This window comes from Oryza glaberrima, chromosome 2, assembly GCF_000147395.1.
Source record: "Oryza glaberrima chromosome 2, OglaRS2, whole genome shotgun sequence".
Classification (NCBI taxonomy): Eukaryota; Viridiplantae; Streptophyta; class Magnoliopsida; order Poales; family Poaceae; genus Oryza; species Oryza glaberrima.
In genome coordinates this window covers 23810854-23824831 of record NC_068327.1, presented here as the reverse complement: position 1 = coordinate 23824831, position 13978 = coordinate 23810854, and the positions used below count along the sequence as shown (strand labels likewise).

At 38.1% G+C, this 13978-nt stretch overlaps 1 protein-coding gene across 2 annotated transcripts; it reads left to right on the top strand.

Annotated features, from left to right (window-relative positions):
* The first annotated feature begins 595 nt into the window (after positions 1 to 595).
* On the top strand, positions 596 to 13800 carry LOC127762166 (CLIP-associated protein-like). 2 transcript variants are annotated; one of them, XM_052286552.1, is made up of 21 exons: positions 599 to 1118; positions 3002 to 3157; positions 3257 to 3319; positions 4099 to 4167; positions 4326 to 4488; positions 5503 to 5664; positions 6194 to 6291; positions 6470 to 6544; positions 6636 to 6704; positions 6787 to 6872; positions 6959 to 7076; positions 7193 to 7291; positions 8251 to 8602; positions 8735 to 10518; positions 10632 to 10730; positions 11351 to 11455; positions 11537 to 11611; positions 11677 to 11745; positions 11863 to 11931; positions 12405 to 12506; positions 13323 to 13800. In XM_052286552.1, exons 1-21 carry the CDS (start codon positions 783 to 785, stop codon positions 13479 to 13481), a joined length of 4308 nt encoding a protein of 1435 aa, XP_052142512.1. In that variant the 5' UTR covers positions 599 to 782; the 3' UTR covers positions 13482 to 13800. The 2 variants fall into 2 exon arrangements, 1 of the variants encoding a protein (XP_052142512.1); XR_008015398.1 differs by lacking the exons at positions 11863 to 11931; positions 12405 to 12506; positions 13323 to 13800 and having other exon boundaries at positions 596 to 1118; positions 11413 to 11455.
* Positions 13801 to 13978: the final 178 nt, after the last annotated feature.

Below are 13978 nucleotides of genomic sequence, written 5' to 3'. Positions count from 1 at the left end.
AAAGTTGAAAAATGGATTCAAACAAATTTATAAGAATTTTATATATTGAATGTTTTTAATAACTGAATGTCTAGAAGCTCGGAAAACATGTGTATTTGTCCATCATTCCATTCCATGAAAAAGAACAGGGCCTCACATACGCTTGTTAACCCTTTCTTTCACGTGATGACTTTTTGGTTGGACTTTCCACCCTACTACTATCTCATTATGCTACGCTCGTTCCATCCTTTTCATGAAGAATGGAGTTCTAGTGGTACAAACAATAATTGCTGTAAGTCACAAACTCATATTTGCTAATTCACCAATTGCACGACAAACTACACTAAAGTTGAAAAATAAACTAAAACTTGTATACTTATTATTAGCAGATTAAAAAGCCTAGGTCGAAAAAAGAAGAAAACGAAAAACAACCCAAAATTAACTCTAAACTTAAGTTTCAAAATCTAAATTAAGCTGCAGTAGTACATACGAGTCAAACGGTAGTCAAATATACGGCGTAGTACGGTGGACTTCTCCGGGGGTGCTACATGCGACATTACGAAATGACAGGGACCAACGTGCACAAAATTCTCTGAAACTACTCTGCTCGCTGCTCTCACACTCTCTCTCTCCCTCCCTTTTCGTCTCTCTCAGATCCGCGACCACTCCCATTTCCCCCAAAAATCATCGCGAGCGCGCGACCCAACCACCGCCTACTGGTCGCCGCCGCCGCCGCCGCCGGTGAGGAGTAGGAGGAGGAGGAAGCTTCGGTCGGTTGGTTGTCGGGTGGGGGTGGGGCGGAGATGGAGGCGGCGCTGGAGGCGGCGCGCGCCAAGGACACGAAGCAGCGGCTGGCCGGGGTGGAGCGGCTCCACGAGGCGCTGGAGGCCGCGGCGAGGCGAGGGCTGACGTCGGCCGAGGTGACGTCGCTGGTCGACGCCTGCATGGATCTGACCAAGGACGGCAACTTCCGCGTCGCCCAGGGCGGCCTGCAGGCGCTCTCCGCCGCCGCGGTGCTCGCCGGCGACCACTTCAAGATCCACCTCAACGCCCTCGTGCCCGCCGCCGTCGAGCGGCTGGGCGACGGCAAGCAGCCCGTCCGAGACGCCGCCAGGCAGCTGCTTGTCACCCTCATGGAGGTCTGGTTCTCTTCGCTGTGTCGCCTTCTGCTAGCGACATCGTTTGCTTTTACCGGTTTAGGTTTGGGGAAAATGCGGGTTCGATTATGTGTATATTTAGTTATGATAAATTACTCTTCGAGCGGAAAATCTCAATTCGTCTGTGCTTTGATACTGCATGGACGCCACTTGCGGGTTAAATGGCGTGGGTTAAGTGGATGATGAGTGGAGCTTTGGGGTTGGCGGCCTTGCTCATTTCGAGCTAGATTATTAGCTGTAAATATATTAGTTGGTTATTAGCTGTAAATATATTAGTTGGCCGTGATCTAATGGATTATCGTTAAATTCAGGTAAAAAAATGTGCCATTTGGATTTAAGTGCAGCTGTGAAATTGAATCCTTGAAATCATTAGCTTGAACTTTGTACAATATCTGCTTTGTAAATGCATGCAGTACATAATTTGAGTTTAAGGAGGTAGTTACTTATTTAGGCCAAATCCATTGGCTGGTTCTGTAAATTAAAAATGTCCCTTGCCCTTTTAAGATTATGGCTTCAAGCCTTGATTGCAAACTAGTTTAGTTGTGCACTTTGATCATTCACTGTAGTTTGAGGATGGCGATATTGGAGTATAATTTATTTTGGTAAGTAAGCCGTTGAGCAAAATTGCAATCACATAACTTTCAGGGATATCTTTGGATGCCTTTCAGATGGTCACATTATTGGTGTGCGTAGTCATGTTTGGTACTATGTTATACCAACAATTGTTGGTCTCCTTGTAAGGTTATGCATTTTTTTTTGTTCTTAACAAAAGAGACCATTGCTATCCACTCTTTCCCGCAATCAATATTCCAAGGGAATAGTGATACTTAGTTGAAGCAGGTGATAGTTACTAGTTAAATGAACAGACTCGTGAACTGGACTAAGGCTAAATATTGTGACCTGAACAAGGCTAAATTCCCAAGTTTTCAGGTGAATGGAGGCACTAGTTTGGAGCTCGTTATATTCCTATGTGCTATTAATCAACAAATGCTTTCATGAGTGGATGAAGATAGAAATTTGGAGGAGAATATGTGCATATAGATATACCTAAATTGTTACTGTATTTTGCTTTCCAGTGGAAGGATGTTTTAGTCTGCTACTCTGCTTCATGATATATGTTTTAAGGTGCCCAGTGTAGATTTTGGAGAAGCAGAGACAACATTTTTACTCCTTTAAAAGATGACAGTAGTGGTGGTTGTCGATCTGCCACCACATCTTCTCTATACTGGATTTTCCCTTAAATTTCTTCAATATTACACAATAGTACTTCCACATGTTAATTCTCCTTGTTTGCCATTAAGAAAAATCAAATTTAATATGGAACAGCCCAAAACGACTGAATTGTCATGTCTATAACACACACGCACACACAAAAGGTGAAAATACATGTTTATTCGAAAATCATATTCACTTATTTTGGATATAGAACATGTTTGATTTTTTTTTTCCATAGCCAATTACCAACACACAGTATTTAGCTAGTTGAACCTATATTTCTCCTTTTCTTCATGCTGCTTCTTTTTTACTCCCTTCGTCTCAAAATATAGCAACCTTTAGCTATGAATTTGGACAGAGCCCTTCAAAATCAATGTTTTAGTTGCATTTGAAACATGGCATTGCCTGTTGCTAATTTGCTACACCATTGAAAATAAATACTTATTTGTACTTTGAATTTAAAAAATGTCCTTGGTGGCTTGAGCTTATTTTCCAGGCTGTATATTCTCTTGTATGCATGGAGATTTCTCATCTTTTGTTGGACTGTTGCTTTTCCAATGTTAATATTCATTTATATTCTTATGGACCTTTTTGGTTCTGATATTATTTTGCGGGGTATACTAAGCTGTTTTTACTCTCTACATTCTCAGGTTTCATCACCGACAATCATTGTTGAAAGAGCTGGAAGTTATGCATGGACTCACAAGAGCTGGAGGGTGCGGGAAGAATTTGTACGCACTGTTGCAACAGCTGTTGGCCTCTTTGCTTCTACAGAGCTCCCTCTACAGCGAGTGTTGCTTTCACCTGTATGTCAAGATAATTTTTATATTTCAATCTGTTCTGCTTACATTATTTTTTTTTGCATGATTGCTAATGGTAGCTGCTACACTTGTTTGGCTTTACAGGTTCTGCAATTGCTGAACGATTTGAATCAAAGTGTTAGAGACGCTGCAATCTCATGTATTGAGGTGATCCCTTTGCAAAATGTTGTGCAACTCACACTTTTGCTATTTGTTCAAACTTTTCATTGCATTTTTCAGGGGTTTTACCCGCATGCAATGTTCACACTTTGCACCCTTCATATGCTAAGTAGATTGTATAGTAGGTTTACTTTCTTCTGTTACCAAGATAATATATGCAATGGATGCAAATTATTTTGCACATTTTCTTCTGTGAACTTTCCATTTCCAATATGCAGTCTCTGCTGTTTAATCCATTCTTCCTTTGAACAATTTTTGAACTAGTTAATATAACAGTGGAGTATTACTTCTTTATTACTTGGATGCTCTCTGGGTAACAACATTCACTTTAGCCTGGGACCACTTATCTGGATGCAAAAATAAGCAATACTGATTTTGTGTGGTCATGTGATTTGCCTATACTCAAATTCTAGGAAGTGGAATATGACTGAAGAAAAGAATGTAGAGGTAGCCTTCACTTTCCATTGGTTTGGTACACGGTAGACCGGATAATCTTGATGAGTGAACCTATGAATAAAACGAGAGGAATGTTAGAATCATCTGTATTCTGTAGAATGAATGTGCTACAAGTTTGATAAAATGTGCTACATTATATTTTACTTTTGTTCTTTTGACCAAACTATATTTTGCTTCATTTATTTTTTGCCAATGTAGAACCTGTTGACTATTTTTCATCTGACTTTGCCTGATGCAGTGATGCTCTGACATATATTTTGTTGAAGTGCTTTCTGTAGCTTAATAATTTACATTATCTATTCTCACTGCAGGAGATGTATAGAAACATGGGATCTCAATTCCATGAAGAGTTGCAGCGCCATAATCTGCCTTCTTACATGGTAATCCATGTGGCCAATCTGATCTCCATCATTATTGGTTGCTTTCCTGTCAAAGTTGGATTAGTAGTAAACTGCGTGAGCTTGTCTTATCCTTGCATGTGCAAATTTAAGGTAGGCATCCTGTCATATGCTGATTAATCTTTCTTTGCCTTTTTTAGCTGAAGGACATAAATTCAAGATTGGATAAAATAGAACCAAAGGCTCGCTCATCTGATGATGCTAGAATGCAATATAAGGTTATTGAAAGATCTGTAAGTGCTAATCCAAAAAGAGGCAGTCCAAGGAAAAAAAGTTCAACAAGGGAAAGCACATTATTTGGAGGCAAGTTTTACTTTTGAATTTCCTGGAAGCTTTGTTTCTATTTTGATTAAAAGTACAAATATGAAAAAAAGTGTTATTGGTTTGTATCGATAAGATTTTAAGTAATGGCTAAGCATAACTGGAGATTCCATGCTCTTCGCTGTAAATTCCTATTCATCTGAGTGGACTTTTTTGGAGTTCCAGATGATTGTTACTAGAGCATGCAATCATTACTATGACTTTACTCTAAACAAATGTTAGGCCCTTCACTATCTTCTCACTGCGGTCAGCTGCCTTATTGTAGCTCCTCTTATACTGGGAGTTTACACTATTAGCTCTTCTTGATTGTATGGTCAATGATTTTAAACTTTTTGGAAGAAGTATGTGTTAACACATATAAGTGTTGATATAGCTATTTCAAATTGCCAAATCTATTGCCACAATTTGGTGCTGATCTAACAACGCAATATTAGCATCTTTTCCATGCACAGTGAGTCGGTGCTTTTTTCCACATGTCATTTTTCTTATATAATCATGCAACTGTGATTTAGTTGGTTCATGATTTTAAAATTCTTGCAGAGATCATTGGCAGATGCCACATGTAGATCAAGGGAAACACATGTAGTAGATATACATGTTTGTTCTATATGCATGCTGATCCTTCACAAAATTATACTGATATAGGCCTTGAAAGATTTTGCGTATTAATTGTTGGCAAATACTGTACATTCCTGTTTTTGTGAAATTCATTTTGATGTGTTAAAATGCACCTCTTTTTACCAGGTACTCAAGGTAAAGGGCATGCACTATAGAAACAACATCTTTACTTTGCTTAGTTTATACATTAGAGGCTTTGGATTCCACCATTTTAGTAGGAGCTTTTTAGCAATTTAGGAAATTTATTAGTTATTGGTCAGAAGACAGTTCTTATCTGGCAACATTGGGTCTAGACAAAACTTATCATATGTGAAGCTTTTTATCATTAGCGACGTCAGCATATTGATCATATACCACTGGATTTTGTGCCATTTACAGGTGACTCAGATATTACCGAAAAACCAGTGGAACCCATAAGAGTACATTCAGAGAAAGAATTACTTAGGGAGATGGAGAAGATTGCATCTGCCCTTGATCCAGAAAAGGACTGGTCTATACGTATTGCCGCAATGCAAAGGATTGAAGCCTTGGTATATGGAGGTTAGATATTTGTCACTGCTGTATCTTTTTATTGAAAATTGGATAGTGTTGATAAGTAGCTTTCTTTAGAAAGTATATGTCACAGGCTTGAAGTTCTTCCAGCATGTAAAAGTTGAAAAGGGAACTCCAGAGATAGATCATGTTAGTAACAAAAACAGTGAAATAGAACTGAGGTAACCAATCCCCTTTTTCAAAGTCAAGGGGGGAATGTGGCATTGCTTTGTTACTTAACTTGGTAACCCACCAACCAACCATGATTTTGAATGCCATATTGATAAGTTCATATCAGATTTACCAATAATGATGCATATAGCTGGTAGAAATTCATTCAAGAAAGACAAGCTAAGTGATGAAAATAAATATATTGGAACATTGAAATTAAATTTCTTTACGTTTATAATTTTACAGGGATGTTTTAGGTCTCACTGTTGACTGTACAAACATACTGTTACATAATTATGTATTATTCCCTTTCTTGTTAACATCATTTTGCATGTTTTTGTTTGAAATAAACTCTTCCTTTTATCAGGTGCAATTGATTATCCATCATTTCTTACGCTCCTGAAGCAGCTAGTTCCTCCCTTATCTGCTCAGCTGTCTGACCGACGGTCTAGCATAGTAAAACAGGTATTTGATTTAACACCAATTCTTGAGGGGCTGTCAAATTAGTTCATCCAAAAATATTTCATTTTAGAAGTACATGTGTGTTATGGAATTCTGTTAGAAAAAAAAAGAATTCTTATTGAATTTGCAATGACTGAACAAACCTTGGTGAGAAAAAATTGCTGACCAAGTTTTTTTCCAGGCATGCCATCTACTTAATATGCTATCAAAAGAACTCCTTGGTGATTTTGAAGCATGTGCTGAAATATTTATTCCGGTAACCATAGAAGCTGTTTCAGTGTTTTGCAACAGTAAGTCAGTACTCTTATACTTCCTCAGTAGGGCTAACATACTGATCAAATTATCAGGTACTTTTCAAGCTTGTTGTGATAACTGTGCTTGTTATTGCTGAATCCGCGGACAACTGCATAAAAACTGTGAGATACCTATATTCTTGTATGTAACTGTGGCACAACCTCTCAGTACTCATTTTTCTTTTTGACAATTATTGTCTTTCAGATCCTGCGGAACTGCAAGGTTTCACGTATTCTTCCACTTATAGCTGACACGGCAAAGAATGATCGCAGCGCTATCCTTCGTGCTAGGTACTTGTGTTTAGCATTGTCTTTTTTCTCAGTACCTGTGATCCTTGTTTATTAAAGCCACTCATGCCTATTTCCTGCTATGTCAGATGTAGTGAGTATGCCCTCCTAATATTGGAATATTGGGCAGATGCTCCTGAAATACAGCGTGCATCTGATATATACGAAGATCTAATAAAATGCTGTGTGGCTGATGCAATGAGTGAGGTAGGGCTAACACCATCCATTTTTCCTGACTTAAGTCACCATAATGTTCAGTATTAATTATTAAAATGCCTGAAAATTTGTTTTGATGTTATTCTTGTGTCGTGTTGCAAATGCAGGTCCGTGCAACTGCAAGATCTTGCTATAGGATGTTCACCAAGACATGGCCTGAGCGCTCACGTCGGCTTTTTATGTCATTTGATCCTGCAGTACAAAGGGTATACGATTATACTTTTCTGCATGTTTTTCCTTGTAAAGAACTAAAGATCAATCAAACATTCAAAACATTCCTCATAAAGTTTAGGTTGACATCTTAAAGTGCTATGGAGGTTGACTTACATGTGTTATTGTCTTGTGTTGCCAGTTTAGGAAAATAAGAGGAAACATTAGCTTTGTGTACCATGTACCTATCATCATATACCTAAGTCAATAACTTTTTATACCTTTCTTTGGATCTTACTGAAGGAAAGCTCCAGATATCCTTTTGTAATATCTTCTGCTAGTTTATTTAAGAATATATGCCAAATTATTATATTCTTAATTTGCAAATACAATTCTGTATTTGGCTATTGCTGTAAGCTCTTGTAAAGCAGTGTTCAGTGTATATCAATTACCCATCCCATGCATCTGCATGTAGCAAATAGGATGTTTCAAGCTTACTAGTTCAAGGCAGAGGAGTATTCTCTCAAGATGAGTTGCACACACCAACGAGTTCACCCGAAAGCTTAACCTTATAGAGGAGGTTGGGCAATGTACTTATATTTCAATACTCCCCCTCACGTGGAGGCCCCCTCAGGCCTCGCTTGTGGAACCAAAGTGGGCTGCAACAGTTCATTGCGCTCTAATACTACATTGAGTTTCATGCACCATACATTCACCTAGAACCTTAAGCTTATGGAGAAGGGCGAGCAATTCATTCATATTTCAAGTTTTCAACAAGTTGCTTGTACTAGTTAGTTGTGCTAGGTATCCTGTGTAAATTCTTTCAAGCCTAACCTTGCAGCATACGCATTTGAAAGAAATGATTTTTGTATAATGAAAATCGACCAAATTATGAATGAAAAATTATATTTTGTTACAGAAAAATGATATTCTGAACTAAAATAGTATGGTTATTTGACTCTGCTATTACACAGTATAACTGTTTGTTTGATCTGATAAATGCAAGCACTTGCAGATAATAAATGATGAAGACGGGGGCCTGCAGAAACGGTATCCTTCTCCATCATTGCGTGAGAAGGGTGTCCAACTTTCTCGTGCTTCATCTCATGCAAGTGGTACACATTTAGCCGGATACAGCACTTCAGCTATTGTTGCGATGGACAAGAGTGCAGCTATTTCTTCTGAATCATCTCTTTTGTCAAGAAGTCTTCTGTCGCAGTCAAAGACAATAGGTAGAACTGCTGAAAGAAGCATAGAGAGCGTTCTCAGTTCAAGTAAACAAAAGGTTTCTGCCATTGAAAGTTTATTGAAGGGTGTAAGCGGCCGGCAAAATTTCTCAGCTATGCGCTCAACAAGCTTGGATCTTGGTATTCTTTAAGCTGCTTAATTGGAGTTTGCTCTTTCATTATGTAGTTTAAAATTCTTAGCTATTGCTTTCCGACTTATATTATAAATACTTAAGAAATCTCAATTTCTTTTTTCTTTTCCTCCTAGTGCAGGAGTTGATCCTCCATCCTCTCGTGATCCTCCTATCCCACTTGCTGCAACTGCTTCGGACCATCTGTCTTTGCAGAATTCCATATTGCTGGATTCATCCCTGCCAAGCATTAATAACACAAGAAATGGTGGTTCACGCTTGGTAGATACAGTGAACCCTCATGTGGCCAATAAAGAGAGGTCAAGGTCACCATATTTGAGTAGTCTGTCGTCTGAATCAATATCAGCATCGTCACTGCCTTATGCGAGAAGCTCTTCTGGGAGGTCTCCATATGGTAGCACTATGGAAGAGAGTAATGATACATGGTCAACCAGGCGGATGCCACAAATGCAGATGGACAGACACTATCTTGATATGACCTATAGGGATGCCAGCCACAGAAATTTACACAATCACCAAGTTCCACACTTCCAGAGGCCTCTTAGGAAGCAAGTGGCATCAAGGACATCTGCAAGTTCGAGACACAGTTTTGATGATGGCCATATCTCATCTAATGACATGTCGCGATACACAGATGGTCCAACTTCTATAAGCGATGCACTCTCTGGGGGTCTTAGTGCAAGTTCAGACTGGGTAGCTAGAGTTACAGCCTTTAATTTTATTCAGACACTACTGCAACAAGGACAGAAAGGCATTCAAGAAGTTATGCAGAATTTTGAAAAGGTCATGAAGTTATTTTTCCGTTATTTGGATGATCCTCATCACAAAGTTGCACAGGCAGCTTTCTCTACACTTGCAGATATTATTCCAGCTTGCAAGAAGCAATTTGAGAGCTATGTTGAAAGAATTTTACCGTATGTATTTTCAAGACTTATTGATCCAAAGGAATTAGTTAGGCAACCATGTTCATCAACCTTGGAAGTTGTTGGCCGCACATATCCCATTGACACATTGCTACCTGCTCTAGTACGTTCACTGGATGAACAAAGGTCTCCAAAAGCAAAACTGGCTGTTCTTGAGTTTGCTAATAAGTCATTCAGCAGGTACAAAGTAGACTCAGAAGGTTATAGTAACAGTGGCTTTCTTAAGCTATGGCTTTCAAAGCTAGCACCTTTAATACATGAAAAGAATGCAAAGTTGAAGGAAACTTCCATTTCTGGAATCATAGCAGTTTATTCTCATTTTGACTCAACAGCGGTTCTAAATTTTATTTTAAATTTGTCTATTGAAGAACAAAACCTTGTGAGGCGAGCACTGAAGCAATATACTCCTCGTATCGAGGTCGATCTGGTAAATTACTTGCAGAGCAAAAAAGAACGTTCACGTCCCAAATCTTATGACCAAGTTGATTTTGGAAATTCTTCTGAAGATGGTTATGCACTGACACCAAAGAGTAGTTATGCATTTGGGCGGTTTTCTGCTAGTTCCCTTGATAATGCATCAGGGAAGAAGATGAATATGGTTCATGGATCAACATTCCTTGATATTTCTACTGGCCGAACATCCTCTGATGTCAGCATTGATAATGTTAAGCAATGTTTCGAACCTGAAGCTGAAGTTCTTGCAACAAGTAGGGAATCAAAGAACATTGCTCGCACAGTTGTAGAAGCTGCACGTTCATGGACAGACTATCCTGGAAAATCAGATGCTACCATTGATGATGAAAATTCTACTGGTACTCCTCGTCTGGAGTTTGGTCGTCTTGCTGTTTCTGATGGACGTGGTGCTGTTATTTCAACTTCTGTGGAAGACGCTCAAGAGGGAAATCCACTTGTGGAGCTTAGTTCTGTGAAGATTACCCCACACACCAGTAATGGCCCTAGCATCCCACAACTTATTCATCAGGTACGCCTGAAATATCTCCTTTTTCCATCAACTTTGTTAGTAATACTGGTATGTGTTAATTTTACCATTTATCATCGTATACATAAATGCTACTTTTTTTTTTATGTTTCTAGATAAGCAATGTCAGTGAAGTTACTAGTCTAGACAAGCGGGAGGCATTACAACAGTTGGTTACAGCTTCCACCAATAATGACAACTCTATATGGACTAAGGTTTGCAACCTTACCTTTATAATTTCACTTTAATTTTATAAGAAAAAAAAGTTTCAATACTATAGCTTTGTTTCATATGTTCTTTTGTTCATGTGAACTTTTCTCTTTAATTGGGTTAAACAGCTGCAGTAAATGTTTTAGGCCATTCAATTATATAGTTCTGCATCTCATGCTGCATTCCTTTTGTGACTACTAGTATGAGAATAAATGAGAGTTTCTGGAGAGAGAGAGCATAGTTCTGTGAAGGGATGGAGGGAAAAAGAATAGCAGGATAATGTTACGTGTTATGTGAGGGAACTCAAACTGTTTCCATTATCCCATTGATTATGAAATACTGTTATACTACTATAGCTTAAAACATCACCATTCTAGAACAATTTGCCTGATTTATCTTGATGCAGTGGTTGCTGAAAATGATGAATGCTTCACCATTTCAGTAACAGTGAAAAGAACCTTTTTGATTGTCATTGTTCTATGAACTGTTCATTGTGAGTGTTGTTCTCCAGAATGCATAGCTACAGTCTGTTACTCTTGCAGCTTAGTTGACAAGTTTTCATCATTTTATGCTGCCTTTGTATTGATAGTATCTTTATCCTGATATGGGTCCTCTGTCTCAATAGTATTTCAATCAAATTTTAACAACCATCCTTGAGGTGTTGGATGACTCGGATTCTTCTATCAGGGAGCTTTCTCTATCGTTAGTTGCTGAGATGCTCCACAACCAGGTATGCTGTCCGCAAACTGCATGCATGTTGGGTAATCTAGCTGGTAGCTTATTGATTAATAATGTATTTTATCATTCTCAGAAAGATCCTATGGAAGAATCCATTGAGATTGTCCTTGAAAAGCTCCTACATGTGACCAAGGATGTCGTGGCGAAGGTAAACTTTCCTCATTTAGGAAGCCCTCTTGCTTCTGGGCTAATCCCTTTTTAATGCCGGTGCAGGTTTCAAATGAAGCAAACCAGTGCTTAAATGTCGTGTTGGCAAAATATGATCCTTTTAGATGCCTTGCTGTATGTACAGAGCTCCCTTTTTTGTATAAAAGAGTATATATTAATGCAACACTGCTTGTTTACACTTCTTGTTACTAGCAGCTTATACTTTTCTTTATCTTTGTGCTTGCACTGCAGGTTATTGTACCTTTGTTGGTTAGTGATGATGAAAAGATGCTTGTCGTGTGTACCAACTGTTTGACAAAGGTATCTTAGTTACACGCTTTAATTATCATTGATGCAACACCAACTCCAAAGATAATTGAATAAAAACATCAGACAATGAGGAGAAGTAATTGACCTACATTTAATTTGTAATAACTTTATATGTCTATATTCGTAAATTCAAATTCAAAATAATCTCAAAATTCTAGATTCCTGAAGTGTTACTAGTACAATGAGGCAGTCATTAATGGTATTTTTATCTCTAATAAGGCCTGTCACAACTTGAATATCTTGGCAACTACCAACTACCGAGTTGATTACTAGTGTACCTTATACAACTATTTCATTGAAGCTTCGTTGCTGGTTTACTTGTGAATGAGATTAAGTAAATATTTTTTATATTACAAGAAACATGTTAGCTTGTAGAGCTGTTTCATCTCATACTGGAATTTTATTGTTCATACATACCATACTAACCTTATTTGGTTGCTGGTTTTCTCCTGGTAATTTTGCAGCTTGTTGGACGCCTATCAGAGGAGGAATTAATGACTCAACTGCCTTCGTTTTTACCAGCACTTTTTGATGCTTTCAATAACCAGAGTCCAGATGTTCGCAAGGTGCTTTGCTTGTTCTTTGACACTAGTAATATGCCCGTGCATTGTAATGGGCCCATACTACTGAGAATGGGTTGTGGATTAGCCTAAAGCATGCAATTTTTTTAACCAATTGTTTTTTTTTTGTTTTTGTCCGGGGAATTTTCTATTTTTATGTGGGAGCACGCGCTGCGTGCGAGGGGAGGACGGATGACTCCACTTTTATGTAGTAGAGAGTTTTCATAGGGATATACTAGTAAAGAAGGCAATAGACTGATAGTTAACATGATAGAAACATGTAAAGAAGGCAATAGACTGATAGTTAACATGATAGAAACATGGTAGGCATGTGATAGACTGATAGTAAAGAAATAAGTACGGAATCCATTTATACAACAAAAGTTTACTTCATACACAGGAACAGTATGGCCCATTTGTATTCATTCCTAAAATTATTTAAACTGATTTATCATGATTGTTTAAATTGGATATATGAAAATGATATGTTTGGGTTTGTTCGAATATTATTTCCATTATATTATAATTTACCATGCTCTATGTTAGTGCCATAGTGCATTCTCTATTTTGAGTTTCTAATAATATGTCCATGTTTGGTCACTGTCAATTGCACTTTAATCACAAGTGACCATCTGCCTGCTGTCTACCATTGTTATCTGGATTATGTATCAATATGTTTTAGATAATTAAATTCATTCCAGCCTTTGCTTCACAGAAGCTACGTGTAATAATATATGACTATGTGCACGTTTAATACATATCACCTTTAAAAAAATGAATGGTTTGTGTTTGGAATCTGATATCGTATTCACTTTCTTCCAGACTGTTGTATTCTGCTTGGTGGATATCTACATTATGCTTGGGAAAGCATTTGTACCATATCTAGAGGGGCTTAATAGCACGCAGCTGCGCCTAGTAACAATCTATGCAAACAGGATATCACAGGCAAGGTCTGGTGCACCGATTGATGCTAACCACTAGATCATATTGTTTTGTGTATCATATGGGTATCTCTTTGGATGAGCTGGTTTCATTCATTCGATCTGTATATAACAGACAGATGCCGTTCATGTGTTGAGCAGTTGGCTTTTCGTGTGTGTATGTATTCCTTTTATTTTTGTTTCCTTTTCCCCTTGTGTGCAGAGGCATTGAGTTATGCGTTAACTTGTACTACCATCACACTGTACAAAGATAACAGGATGTAGCTGACTGTTTTCCCTTGTTTACCTGAGGGGTTTGTTGGTGGGCATATCCTTGTGCTGTAAACATTGGGTGTGCCGGAAACAGAGAATTTGCTCAACAGATCCTTGAATGGTTTTGCTTACTGCTCCTTCCTTCCCTAAATGTTTGACGCCGTTGGCTTATTTAAACATGTTTAACCGTTCGTCTTATTTAATAAACTTTTGTGAAATATGTAAAGCTATATGTATAAATAAAAGTATATTTAACAATGAATCAAATGGTAGAAAAAGAATCAA